The sequence below is a fragment of the Melopsittacus undulatus genome, chromosome 11, assembly GCF_012275295.1.
Source record: "Melopsittacus undulatus isolate bMelUnd1 chromosome 11, bMelUnd1.mat.Z, whole genome shotgun sequence".
In the NCBI taxonomy this organism is placed as follows: domain Eukaryota; kingdom Metazoa; phylum Chordata; class Aves; order Psittaciformes; family Psittaculidae; genus Melopsittacus; species Melopsittacus undulatus.
Genome location: NC_047537.1, coordinates 851,632 through 864,795, shown reverse-complemented (window position 1 = coordinate 864,795; position 13,164 = coordinate 851,632). Strand labels below are relative to the sequence as shown.

At 50.8% G+C, this 13,164-nt stretch overlaps 1 protein-coding gene across 1 annotated transcript in view; it reads right to left on the bottom strand.

Annotated features, from left to right (window-relative positions):
* The window catches only part of COL5A1 (collagen type V alpha 1 chain), a 129,853-nt gene that overhangs the window by 32,640 nt on the left and 84,049 nt on the right, over positions 1-13,164 (bottom strand). Inside the window, exons 24-32 of the mRNA XM_034067678.1 lie at positions 12,596-12,640; positions 11,781-11,834; positions 9,526-9,570; positions 7,949-8,002; positions 6,034-6,078; positions 4,889-4,942; positions 4,683-4,790; positions 4,039-4,092; positions 2,434-2,487 (exon numbers count right to left, since the gene is read on the bottom strand). Coding sequence (XP_033923569.1) covers positions 2,434-2,487; positions 4,039-4,092; positions 4,683-4,790; positions 4,889-4,942; positions 6,034-6,078; positions 7,949-8,002; positions 9,526-9,570; positions 11,781-11,834; positions 12,596-12,640 — 513 coding nt within the window. The remainder of the gene's footprint in view (positions 1-2,433; positions 2,488-4,038; positions 4,093-4,682; positions 4,791-4,888; positions 4,943-6,033; positions 6,079-7,948; positions 8,003-9,525; positions 9,571-11,780; positions 11,835-12,595; positions 12,641-13,164) is intronic.

Below are 13,164 nucleotides of genomic sequence, written 5' to 3'. Positions count from 1 at the left end.
CTGGGTTCTTCTGCCTTTGGTTTTCACCTTGCTTTTTATGACTTCAGGCCTTGGAAGACTGCTTTTGTTGCTGAAACAATGAGCTGGAAAGCTCAGCTCCATTCCTACATGATGACTGCAAGGGAAACGTGGGATTCACATTATTTTGGGTATACCTGTGTTGAATCCACAACAGTAATACTGGTGGAAAGAGGAACAAATGGGGTTTGCTTATTTCAGCTGCAAATTGAGTTACTCCACAGTCACTGGAGAAGCAAATCTTGGAATCTCTTGACTGTCTGTGGACATGCTCAAAAACATCAGCAAATGTTTAATGGGCTCAGGAGAAACAGACTGAGATTTCTGCAAGGGAGAGACTGTTCTTTGATTTATCAGGCCTAAATCAATGAGGCTTGAATTAAGTTGATGGTCTCCATTTGGTGTGACGCTGTGGGACCCCAGCTCAGTCTATTGTTCTGTATATAATTGCTTTTCACTTCTTTCATATTGGATACTTAGGAGAAAGGGAAATAAAAGGAGGAGAGCAGATCAGTTCCTGAGCATCACTATTTCTGCTATTTGTACAAGATCTTCAAGCTGTCCCTTTCCTAACCAAGATATCTGCCTGTGAATATCTTCTCTCTCTCCCCTCTTCCACACACAAATACCCTGCTAAAACAAGCAAAAGCTGCTGGATCGGGTGTGAAACAGCAGAAATGGCTCAATTACACGTTGGAGAGAAAAAAAGAATTCAAATGACCATAAACCAAACCAACATGTTTCTGTTTGACAGAGGTGCAGATCGTGCTCTCCTCAGGGGCTGGGGTACCTGTCCCTGCTCCCCACACACAAACCCCCTCCTTCCTCCCCACATTCCCATCTCCCTTCTTTCCACCAGAGACCTGGGCTGCTGGTACCAGCCCCACAGTGCTCCAGAGCCCAGCTAGGGACAGCATCCCCCAGGCACCTCTCGGCTCCCGAGGTGGGATAACAGGAGCTTCTGACCCTGAAACACATAGAAACCTTTCCAGTTCCTAGACTGAAGAGGTGTGAGGCCTGCAGGTGTGCAGCCAAGTGTCCTCAGTGCTTCCTCCTAAGAGCACAAAGCTCATTTAGAATAAGAGTAAGCAAACTGATGATGTTTTGTCTTATCATCACTTGGTCCTGACACTGGTCCCCTTCCCAGCACTCCTGCTCGCCCCTCAGTCCCTCATCCTGCTGAACACTGCTGAAACTCAACCAGCCCAACCCTTGGGGTTTCCTCCAGTCCCATAAACCACCAGCAGCCTGGTACCTGCTCCACTCCCTGGTACCTGCTCTGCTCCCTGACAGGTTTCCCATCCCAGTAACTGCCTCTCCATCCCACCAGAACCAAAGCAGCAGCTGGATCAGGAGGGATGCGGCTGCAGAGGGCTGCAGAGCAGCACATCTCCACCCCGCTGCGGTGCTGAGCCCGTTTTACACCACCCGAAATCCAGCCCAAGGATTTTATTGCTGTACAGTTGATAAAGAGGGTGGTAATTACAGAGCTCCAGTGAATTCAAGGCTGTTGTGGCAGCTGCTTTATTCACAGCTCCCTCCTCCAGCCGGAGCTGAGGGAGGGATGGGGATGCTGCATTTGAGTTCAGAATGAAATGAATTACTCAGGGGGGAAGGAAAAGGGGGGTGGATATAAACCAAATTTCAGTGGCATGTTATTAATGCAGTGCAAAGTGATTTACACTTTCTGGGCTCCTATCAAACATGTCTGTTAGAAGTCATTTGTATTTAAATGAGAGTACAAAGGAAACTAATTCCACTCTCTCTTCTCACCCCCTCTTTTGTGAGCAGAGCTGGTGCAAAGATGACTTCATGTTTGCAAGCTGAATCCCCTAACTCCTGTCAATTCTTCTGTCTTCCATGAAGGAAAACCATCACCCGTGCATTTAGACATCCCTACTAGGAAGCAAAGTCTGTGGAGTGGGAGTGAGAGGTGGAGACAAGTCTGGAGGATGGAGCCCCCACATTATAAGGGTGTCTATGAATTCAGAAGAGCTCTCATTAAGAGGAGAAACCTGTGAGACTGTTGCCAGTTATGCAGTTTGAATCTCAAGCTGGGCTAACTCTGGTTCCTGCTGCTCAACAGATTCACCCATCTCCAGTAATTACTGGTAATTAAAAAGCTCTTTGTGCCCCCAGCACAGTCTGAGGCACTGGCAGGATCCACGTTTGGAGTCTCTTACAACACCTTGAGGGAAAACTGATGGTGTTTAACTGGGAAGCTGCTGTCTGCAGCACTGACTCTGTGTTACAGCACCCTCCTCTCCCACAGCCAGCACTGGTCCTGGGATGACCCTGTTTGTGGCAGAGCAACCAGGGCACCAGCCCAGCAGCCGCCCACAGCAGAGCATTCCCTGCATCCTGCCCAAGGACCTTGCTTTGGAGAGGGATGAACACTGACAAAGCAGCTCTTACCCGTGTGCCCTTCTCTCCGTTGGCTCCTGGAAATCCTGGGAAGCCGATGGAGCCCTTGGGAAAGGAGCAAAGAGAGAGTGAGTGGTTCAGGACAGTGCCAGGGGCAGCTCTGCCCATGCACACCAGGCACCCGCTGGCCTGGAATAACCCCAGTGAGCGCCACTGCCATCACAGCTCCCAGTGCTTGTATTAAACCCTCCGGTAGTAAAACCAAACCCAAAGACAGACCCGAGATGACCTCAGAAACTGCATCTCATCCAAAACCAACAGCACCAGAGGCTGTGCCTCCCTGAGAGCCCCTGCACAGGCCCAGGTCTGGCTGTGCCGGGTGCCCAGGGAACAGGCAGCTCTGGTCTGGGAGCTCCTTGGTCTCTACATTTCACACCAAAAATGAACTCCTGGCTTGTTCCTTTGTGATGTAAGTGCCTGGAGAGCTGCGGCCGCTGCTCTTGAAACAGGAATTGGGCAAAGAAATGGAAAACAACACCCATCCCAGAGAGAAAACACACATCAAAACACAACCCATCACCACCACAGCCAGGAACAGCCTCCTGCAGGTAAGGATGCTCCAGTGTTAAACAAGCCTGCTTGGGCTGGGCTTTGTCTCAAGCAATGCACATGAACAATAAAATATGACTCCTGAAATAAAGAAGCTGACAAAACCACGAGCTCCCAAAGCCTGCAGGGTGTGTAAAACAGGGGCTGCAGCCTCGGGCTCTGTAGTGGGATCCACCGTTCTCATTTAAAGAGCACATTTGGCCCAGCTGAGGGTGGGTGTGCAGTAAAGGTGGGTGCAGATCTGCGAGCAGCAGGTTTATTTCCATTTCAGGGAGACCCTGATTCGTTAGCTGCTCTCCTTGATTAATTACTTAACACTAGCTCAGATCCTTGAAGATGCTAAGCAGAATGCAAGGAGGATTGTTACATGTACTACTAGCATGACAGCTCATATGGAGCCTGTTTATATCCCTCCCCAGCGCTGGCCTGCACCCCCTCACATGCTGCAGCCCTGTCCCACCGCATCTCTTCCCACTGCTTTGCACAAGACTGAAGCGATGCAGAAGCAATTACTGACTGCATAGAATCCCAGACTGGTTTGGGTTAGAAGGGACCTTAAAACTCACCCAGTTCTAACCTCCTGCCACAGGCAGGGACTCCTTCAACTAGCACAGGTTGCTCCAAGCCCCTGTGTCCAACCTGGCCTTGAGCACTGCCAGGGATGGGGCAGCCACAGCTTCTCTGGGCACCCTGTGCCAGCGCCTCAGCACCCTCCCAGGGAAGAACATGTAATATCAAACCTGAATCTCCCCTGTTTAAGTTTGAACCCATCTCCCATTGTCCTGTCCTTGTCAAAACCCCCTCCCCAACTCCCCTGTCAGCCCCTGCAGGTGTTTCCACTGCTGGAGGGCTGGGAGCTGGTTTTACCCCTCTATCAATCTGCCCTGCCTTGGGAGGAAGGAGGAACCCCCTTTGCTGTGGTGATGCTGCTGCTCCACCTCACCCTATTACCAGGGCTGAGCCCTCATTGTGGCTTCACCCACTACCACAGTGTCTGCTGTGCTCCGTGCGCCCCCTGAACCCCCCTGACCGAACCCATCCAGTTACCTTTGGGCCCTGCCTGCCTGGGTATCCGGGCAGTCCTGGCACGCCAAGCTTCCCCTGGAACAGACAGACATGTGTTAGCACCAGCAAGGGAGACCTTGCGAGGACTGCAGAGCTGCTCCAGCAGACAGAGAGATGCCAAGTGCAGAGCAGTCAAGAGCAGAACACATGATATGGGTGGAATAAAGCTGCTGGGGCACCACAACCACCCTCTGCTCTCCCTGGGGTAAACCAAGTGGGTTTGATGCTGAGTGGGCACCACAGATGTGTTGGGGACCTACTGGTTAGTTTTACTCTCATTGTCAATGGGATGCATGCAGAGATCAGACTGGAGTCCGCGATATTCCAATTCTTCAATCTTCTCTGCTCTTGTTTTCAAGACATTGTACCCAAGCAGATAACACCAAAGGGACCAATAGCTCAACACACTCAAGTCACGCTGCTGCAGTAAAACCATCAGCCCGTGGTCTCCTCTGGGCTCTGCATGGAACAACTCTTACCCCCTTCACACAAAGCTCCTGCAGCTCCTCTTCATCGCTCTGCCCTAAAATCCCCCCTGTCCCCATGCTGAGCACTGCCCCACACCCACCCAGGACACCCAAAGCAAAGCAGGGTTTGCAGTGAAACATCCCATGGTTGAGACTCACCTTCTCTCCAGCAGGACCAAGAGGACCAGGATCACCATTGGGGCCAGAGCGACCCTTGGGACCTTCAGGACCATCCTCACCCCGGGGGCCAGGAGGCCCAATTTCCCCCTGTTAATGACAGGATAGGTGTTGATGGGGAAGGCAGGTCCCAGACCCCATGGCTGCTGACAGCAGTACCCTCATGCTGCAATCCATCACAGACTTACCCGGTCTCCTTTGATGCCCATATCCCCTTTGAAGCCAGGGAAGCCATCTTCACCCTAGATAGTGGAGAGGGGAAAACACAGACAAGGTGTATGGATGAAAGCAAAAAAAGCTTCTCTGGCTTCACTGTATGGCCCCTGCCCAGGGATGACAAGACTGGGTCCCTGCACTGCCCATCACATTGGCTTCTGTAAGCCTTTGGTGTGCACAAATGAACATGAAAACCCAGCCAGGGTGCGACAATGAGGTCCCAGAGGGATCAGAGCAAGTATTCCCTACATCCCATCCTGGCTGCACATCAGGAGCAGAGATCTGGCCCGATGTGGCTGACACCACTTCACCAGCACCGAGAACTGAGTATTTCTGCAGTAGAACTGGTTTTGTTTCCAGGGAGGATGTTTTACACCAGGCTTTGAGCAACCTCCAGGACAGCAGCAGTTGTTTCTTTCAGGCAAGCAGATTTAATTGCAGAGCTCAAATCAATAATGTATTCATCCTCCAGCAAACCTCTGGTAGGCAATGAAGATGCAGTTTCCAGAATGACTTTTGAAGTTGGAAGGCCCCTGCCAGGATTCCCTAAGCTAAAACTGTGGCTGTGCTGAGGAATTGCTGTGGGCAGGAATGAAGGAACATGGATCTGTTCATGGGAGCAAGGAAGGTTTTTCTCCACCACTTGGCTTTTCCTCTGGGAGAAACAACTGCATCCTCAGACACACAGAGATAGGCTGAGCTGACTCTTATTGGTTTGGGGTTTACAAGCTGCTCTGCTGACCAGCACATCCCCTGCACCACTGCCCTGCTGTAACACACCTCAAACCCTTCAGCTCCACTCCATCACTCCAGCTCCATATTCTGTCACGGGGAGATCATCCTGACCCTGCCCCTGAGCTGTAAGTGATGGCTGGACACAGCAAACAGCTCCAACCCTGAGCATGTCAGAGGCTCAAGGACTCCCTGCTCCAAGCCAAGACACGACAGAACATCACAGCAGGTCCCAGCAAGAGGAGACCAGTCCTTTGGGTGCTCAGCCCCTGCTCCCCTGAGAGAAACCTCTTGTGCAGGATCACAGGGAGCATCCTGAGGGACCAGTCTGCACAGCTGCTCAGAGGCCACAGAACATCAATGCAAACATGCAGTGATCACTCACCTTTTCACCTTTGGTGCCTTTCAATCCACGAACACCATCTGCTCCCTTGCAGGAGATAAAACAAGAGGTTACACATGTATAGGTAAGCTTAAGAGGGAGGAATCATTAATCACAGTGATTTGTGCTTCCTGTGATGTTGACAATGGTATCTCTGCAAACTGTGATGCTCCTAATACACTGCTAATCAAGTATCAGCTGCTGATGTCTGGCTGGTAACCAGTGAGTACCTTATAACCACAAGCTTGAGTTTGCAGGTGGGGGTGGTGGTTTCTGCCCATTCCCTGCCCAGGAGTTAGGTTTCCAGGGACAAAACTCACTATGAAAGCTTTTCCAACCCATTCCCACAGAAGCCTTGCCAACATGCTGGAATCACTCACGCATTCACATTAAACCCCATGCTCAGGCTGTGCACAGGCACCTGGGAAGGGAATCCACTTTACATTCTCTGAGCACACTGTCAGAGAGCTCCGTGCTGTGCTGCAGCACCGTGTCCAACACCCCCAGGGTTAAGCCCAGCTCTTTTCTTACCGTGGTTCTCATGTCTGTGTGCTCACTGTCTTTTATAAAGCACATTTAGGGACCAAAATGTGGATAAAAGCAAAGGTAACACGACCACTGTGGGCATCTGTGACATGGTGCAGAAGCCCTCCAAAGCTTCACCAAGGCAATCAGCCCAGAGGTGCTGAGTGTGGGCAGGATGTGCCCCCTGCTACTGCCACCAGCCCAACCTGCAGGATCCATCCTGCCTCTTGGGAGCAAACATCACCCTTCAGTACAATGGGCAATGCATCTCTGACAGTGAAGAGGAGTGGCTTGGGTTGGTTTTCCTCTGACTACAGGATTTTGCTTGGGGTAGTTTAAATCTGTTCTTCCCTTCAGCATGTCAGGAACAAGTATAATTAAAAGTACATCAACATTTGTGCAGCAGGACAGGGTCTGGTGGGAGCTCCAAGTTATTTACAGCTGCAAACCCAATGAGACACATATTTCTCCTGAGCTGGAGGCTTGTGCAGTTAATAGAACACTGCTTGTAGGAAGCAAAACCTTGTCTGTACTCACTACGGGTTTGGTGCACGACTTCCTGTAGATCACTCTAATGTGGAACAGTTCCACTTTAATGGTAAACACAACAGCAAACCATTCCCTAATGGACCACTATGTCTCAATCTGCAACCTTGCAAAAAACGAGATGGAAGCTTGTGTTGGCTAAATACATCCCTTTACATTTTGAAGGCAGAACAGCAAATGGGTCTCTGCTATTGAAACAATATACAAGAGGGTTTAAGAGGGCTTCGCTTCACCCACAGCCCGTCCCCGAGCTGTGCTTGTATCTGCGAGCACAGATTCCTGCAGATTCATTGGACCTTTGGGATGCAGGATGCATCTGCACCTGCACTAATACATCTTGATGGGCATAACAGCCACTGCTGAATGGGTAAAAAACATCCACAGCCTTACCATCAACATGAGTGCTGCAGGCAGCAGGAACAAGGAAAGGGCTGGAATTCAATCCAGTGAAAAGAGCACATTGCTGACATGCATCAGCTTCATCTAACAGGGTCTTGGTCAGGAGCATGAAAGACTTGCTTTGTTTTAGTAATGGGCTTTTTTGTTTTATTAACAAGCCTTGTTAAAATCCTCACATTCTGGCTGAGATTTACTTTGGTTGTAAACTGGAAACAACCAGAACAGGCCTGAGCCACGCTCAAGAGTAATGAAAGAGAAATCCCTGCAAAGCACTGAGTGATGCTAGGAGGGGTTATTGAAGAGCAGGGGACTTGTAATCCTCATGGCCTGGGAGAAGATGATGGACTCTGAGGAGGTCCCAAGTGCCCTGGTAGGGCATCTGCACCCCCATCAGTGTCCATCCCCAGCACAAGCAATGCCACAGACACTGTTTGTGTGTCCTCCTTACCTTGACTCCACGTGGTCCTGGGTAACCGATGGGGCCCTGAGGACCTGGTGGACCCTGGGGTGGAAAAAGGGCAAACAACAAAAACATGTCACAAACCAACATGAAGGTACAGCAATAAGGGAAGTGTGCATAAAGCACATATCCTGGCCATGTGGCTGCTTTGGACCGGATGGAAATGGTAACAGCCATCTGAAAATAGCTCAAAATAGCCAAGAGCACTACAGGAACATCACCTGGAGCAAGTGCACAGGGCTGAGCCAACGGCAAAGATCCAAACCATAGGAGAAGGGGATGAGAAGAGTCAGGGTAGCAACAACTGGTGATAACAATGATTTGTGGTTTGGATTAAAGAAAACAGATCTCAGAGAGGAAGAACATGTTCTGCTGCTTCCCCTCTTCCAAACCGTCCTGGTTTAGCAGTAACACAGCAGAGCTTGCAATGATAATGATCACAGAGAGGGGTTATTGCCTGAGGCACAAGCCTCCAGGTGATGTCCTTTGGCCTGAGCTACATGGGACAGGAGATGCTCACAAAGCTCCCTTCTGGCACTGCAAATCCCCAGTGACACCAGGAGCTGCACTAGACCATAGTGCCTGATACGTGCTCTGCAATAGCTCCTGCCCACCCTCACTGCCACACTTACATCTGCAAATGAATCATGTCCTATAGTGAACCTGGCTGCCTTTTATTTTGCCTAACTAAACATAGACCCCTCTGCATGTCCCAGCCTGACACAGACCAGCTTTTCCAGCCTGAGCACCAGGCAGAGCCCATGGGTCCAACAGCATCCCAGACCTTATGGGATCACCGGCTGGAAGAGACCCACAGCAGCAGCACCATTCCCAAATCACCTCACTGGTGTTTGCTACACCTCCCCCAGCACAGGGAGCACCAGCACAAGCACTCACTGGCTTCTTGTCCCCTGCAGAGGCTGATGCTTGAATTCCCAGCCCTGGGAGATGCCAGATGAGCGGCTGCAGCCGTGGGTCGTGTTCCCTGCAGCACCCGAGCACGGCTGGGGCTGGCATCCATCAAACCCAACTGCTCCCATCAAAGACAGATGCAATGTTTTCCAAGCGAATGGGACACAGTGGGAATGCAGGGAGTAAATCTCCCGGACAGACGGACGCTGTATAATTCATGTATAATTCAAGGCCTCCAGCCTCCGGCAATATCCTCAAATATATTGTTAAAGAGGGGGTTTGAGGGGGAGGGAAAGGAAACACAACAAGAGTTATTTCCTCCATTCCCTGTGCCACGAAGGATATTTATTTGTGTCTGGTTAAGGGAAGGTTTCCCTTCACACTTTCAGTTTTGGTGTCTGCTGGGTTATGGAGCTCTGCCTGCCAGGCAAGCCGGGAGGAGCAGAGGAAAGCCCAGCCCAGGCACCAGCAGGGACTGTCAAGAGACTAAACCTGGGCTCAGCTCCCAGATCTCAACGAGGTTTGTTTCTTGTCACTGCCACTGACCCACATCCCCCAGCTGCCCGGCCATCCCCAGAGCCCCATGGACATCTGTCCCCATCCAGCTACAGCGACTTCCCCTTAGCAGTGCTGAGGGCCGTGTTGACACCTACCTGATTCCCCTTCTCTCCAGGAGGACCTTCCTTGCCAGGGTGACCCTATTCATAAAAGAGACCCAGAGGAAAAGGGGTTTAGTGCACATCTGATGCTCCAAAGCCAACAGCTCACTCAGGCAGCTGTGATCTATCTGTAAGAGAAGAGCTGCTCTCAGGAAGCTCTCCCTGATGCAGGCAGCCCCTGAAGCCAGCTTGCAAGAGTGACCTTATCCCAGAAGGAGAGCAGCATTTTGGCCCTTGCTGGTGCTCTACCAGGTTAATTGCACTTTAACTCTTCACCACCTTCAGCTGGGAAGCACAAAGCCCATTGCAGTGCACCTCACCCATCAGAGCAGCTCGGGGAGCTCAGCAGCACAGCAATAGGAACAAAAGGTAAAGTTAACTCTGTGTGGGCACACCTGGAAAGGTCACACCCCCAGATGGTCAGAGCCCCTCATTAATTTCCCAATTCCCAGAGTCCATTACAGGATCTCATGACAAGGGCTCAGCTAACCTGCATCCCCTCCAACCATGGTGGCCAGCATTCCTCTTGGGATTTGGTGCTGAATAACTCAACATCCAAGAGTTTCCAACACACTCTCATTCATCACCTTTAGAGCTCTTTAGCTGGGATTGTAGTCAGTAGAAAACAGTGTAAATTGACTCAGACAGAGCTTGGAGGATTAGAGAGAATGGGGGAAAATCCATGCAAGGAATTTTTAGTGTTGATTTCCCTACTGTTGGAACCCAAAGGAGCCAGGGTGGAAGATGACTCTCTGGTTGGTAGTGCCTATACAAAAGCAATAACCCCCCCCAGGGGCACTCACTGCACACCCAGGGACCAGTTGTTTTATAAGGATGATGAGCACATTGCTCTAAAGCCAGTAAGACTTCCTGCACTCAATGGTTCTTCACTTATGAACTCTCCTCTAAATACCCAAATACTTGCTACCAATAGCACAAGGAAATCCCAAGGGTATTTTCCACCACTGCTCTTCAGAACAGCAATGTCAGACAAGCCAGACTTCACTAAACAAGCCGGTTTAAACACCAATGACAGTTGTCACTTCTACATCAAGACATGCAACCTGCATTTGCCTTGTGAGTTTAACCATCACCGAGAGCATCAGTGCACAATGAGGGTCATTTACCCGTGTCTGCCTCCAGCTCCTGGCACTGCACCCCCAGGAGGCACACTGGAAGTGCAGCAGGTTTCTAAAGCTTTGGTCCACTCTGCACTAAATCATCACCACTGTCAAAATGCCCATCTCTGTTACTGCTGCCAAGACCAAAAACTGATGAGCAGCTCAGTTGGCTTTAGCAGTGAGAAAGGCCTCAGGGATTGCCAGGTCCAAGTCCGGTTTCTATGAAGAGAACAGGGGCAGGTTTTTGTGCCTGGAAAGAGCAACCCGTCCGCTTACAAACCTCCAATCTATCTGCACACTATCTGTGGCAAAGAACCCATGTCCACAGGCACCCGCATGTGCTCAGCTTGCAGGTCTTATCCAGCCTTCAGTATGCATGAAAACAGAACTGGCATCTCCTCCAGGTGAACTTCCCTGGAAGCTGCTGCAGGAATTCCACATCAAAACAGCTTTAGAGACGTTGTGGGATTTTCTTTAGCTGCTCTGTTAACTCGAGTAACCATTGCATGAGTGTTTGAAGCATCCTCTGAAGGAATGACAACCCAAGGGTGGGAAATGTCATTTTTCTTGCCATGTTTTCCATCTGCGCTATGGGATGTAGCTATTTTACATTTATCACTCTTAAAACCAGGTGCCTCTGAGGTGCATAAAAGTGAGATCAGGTTTAAAGGCCAGAGATTAAGACTGATTTCTAGAGCGAGGAGCAAATGATGCTTAAAGCAGGATTAGGAGGAAGCTGCAGGAATCCAATATTGACACCAATTTCAACCTGCTCTTATCACTGTTCCGCAGCAATGCCTAGCAGCCCCGAGCAAGATGAGGACCACTCCGTGCTCATGCTGCACTGTGCATAAACACGATCCCACACAGGAGAGCATCCCTACCTCAGTGAGCTGCCAACCTACTGAAACAGGGGGAAAACAGGAGGAGGAGAAAGAGAGGCCCCAAGAGATGTGAGAAGTACCAAAGCTTGGAGCAGGGACAGAGCTTCTCAACCTCAAACCCTTCAACCCAGCCTTGCAGGCTCATGTGCTTCACTAGCCCATGGTGCACCCCCGGGTGGATGGGTGCAGGATCGGGCCCCCCAGCCCCGGTGCCAAAGCAGAGACCCAGGAGAGAACAACTTACCGGAGGACCATCAGCCCCAGGCATGCCAGGGAGACCGGGTTTGCCCAGCGGCCCCTAAAAGCAAATAACACACACAATGGTCAGAGCCTCAGAACATTGGAGGATGCAGCTTTTCAGGCACAGCTCTTGCTCTGCGCAGCTGTGAAAGGCTGCAGAGAGGTGAATCTGTCAGCAAAGCTGCTGTGGTTGTAGGGAGTCTGCTTATTGCTGTGGGCAGAGTCGTCCCAGCATCCCAGGATGCAGCAGTGTTAGTGCCAGCACCTTGGGCATACAGACATGATGCACAGTGGGAGCTCAACGCCAGGGCATGAAGCATCAAGCTGTGTCCTGCCAAAAGACCAAATGCTGCATGCACCTAAGGACAAGCTGCAGGATAGGGCTCCTCTGCAGGACCCCATTGACAACTGGAGTCCAGCACCAGTGGGGGCAGCACCAGCAGTGGAAAATCAGAGAGAGCTGGAGCAGGCAGGAGGAGGCAGAGGGATCTTGGCTGACTGAGTCAGATCCATGGGCTCTTCCCATTACCATCCCGCTCAGACTCCCAGGCATTTAGCCCACAGAACAAGATAATTCTCAATCCTCTCCTAATGCTTTACCATCAGAATGTTTCTCTTAAGAGGGGAAATGAATGCAAATATTATGAATTAGAGGTAAACCATGCTTTCTTGTCCCTCTTGTCTGGAACGAGAGGCATTAGACTTTCATAGACACGGCTGCAAACAGATGTTGCATATGGAGCAAAGGAGCAGCTGAGACAGCACACACGTATCAATGGCAACAGTTGTCTGAAGCTGAAGCTCAGGATTTAAATGTACCTTCTCTCCTGGGGGACCGATCGCGCCTTGTGGACCTGGGAGACCCTGTGAAGAGAAAACCCCAGGGTCATTAAGGAACAAGTTATTCCCTCCCAATGCATCTTGGCAGTGCTGGAGCTGAGCATGATTCTAGTGCCTGACACAGATGGGGACTTCCCCAGGTCCCTCCATTCTCAACATGTCTGTGAGGGATGATAACATTTCATCTCCTCCTCCAGGGAGCTGCACTGCTCAGCCCCAGCATGGAAAAGAGATGCTCTAAGAGGTGAGACCTGCTGAGAGCTGTGGAGAAGGCTGGCAGCAAGGCCTGGACATCTCTACCACCCATCTGGCTGCAGAGCAAGTGGACCCCGAGATCCTAAAAGTCAGGCATGAGCCACAAGATGTGACTTGGCCAAAGAGATGGCTTGGATCTGGGTCTGGCTTTGCCTCACGGCAGCAAAACCCAGGTAAGAACCAGGGGATGTGAAACTGGGAGTGTTTTGGCCAGTGATGTATCATGAAGCCAGTTCCCAGCAGATCTCCATAGCACTGGTCCTGTCTCTGGTGGGGGAATGAAGCTTGCTCTA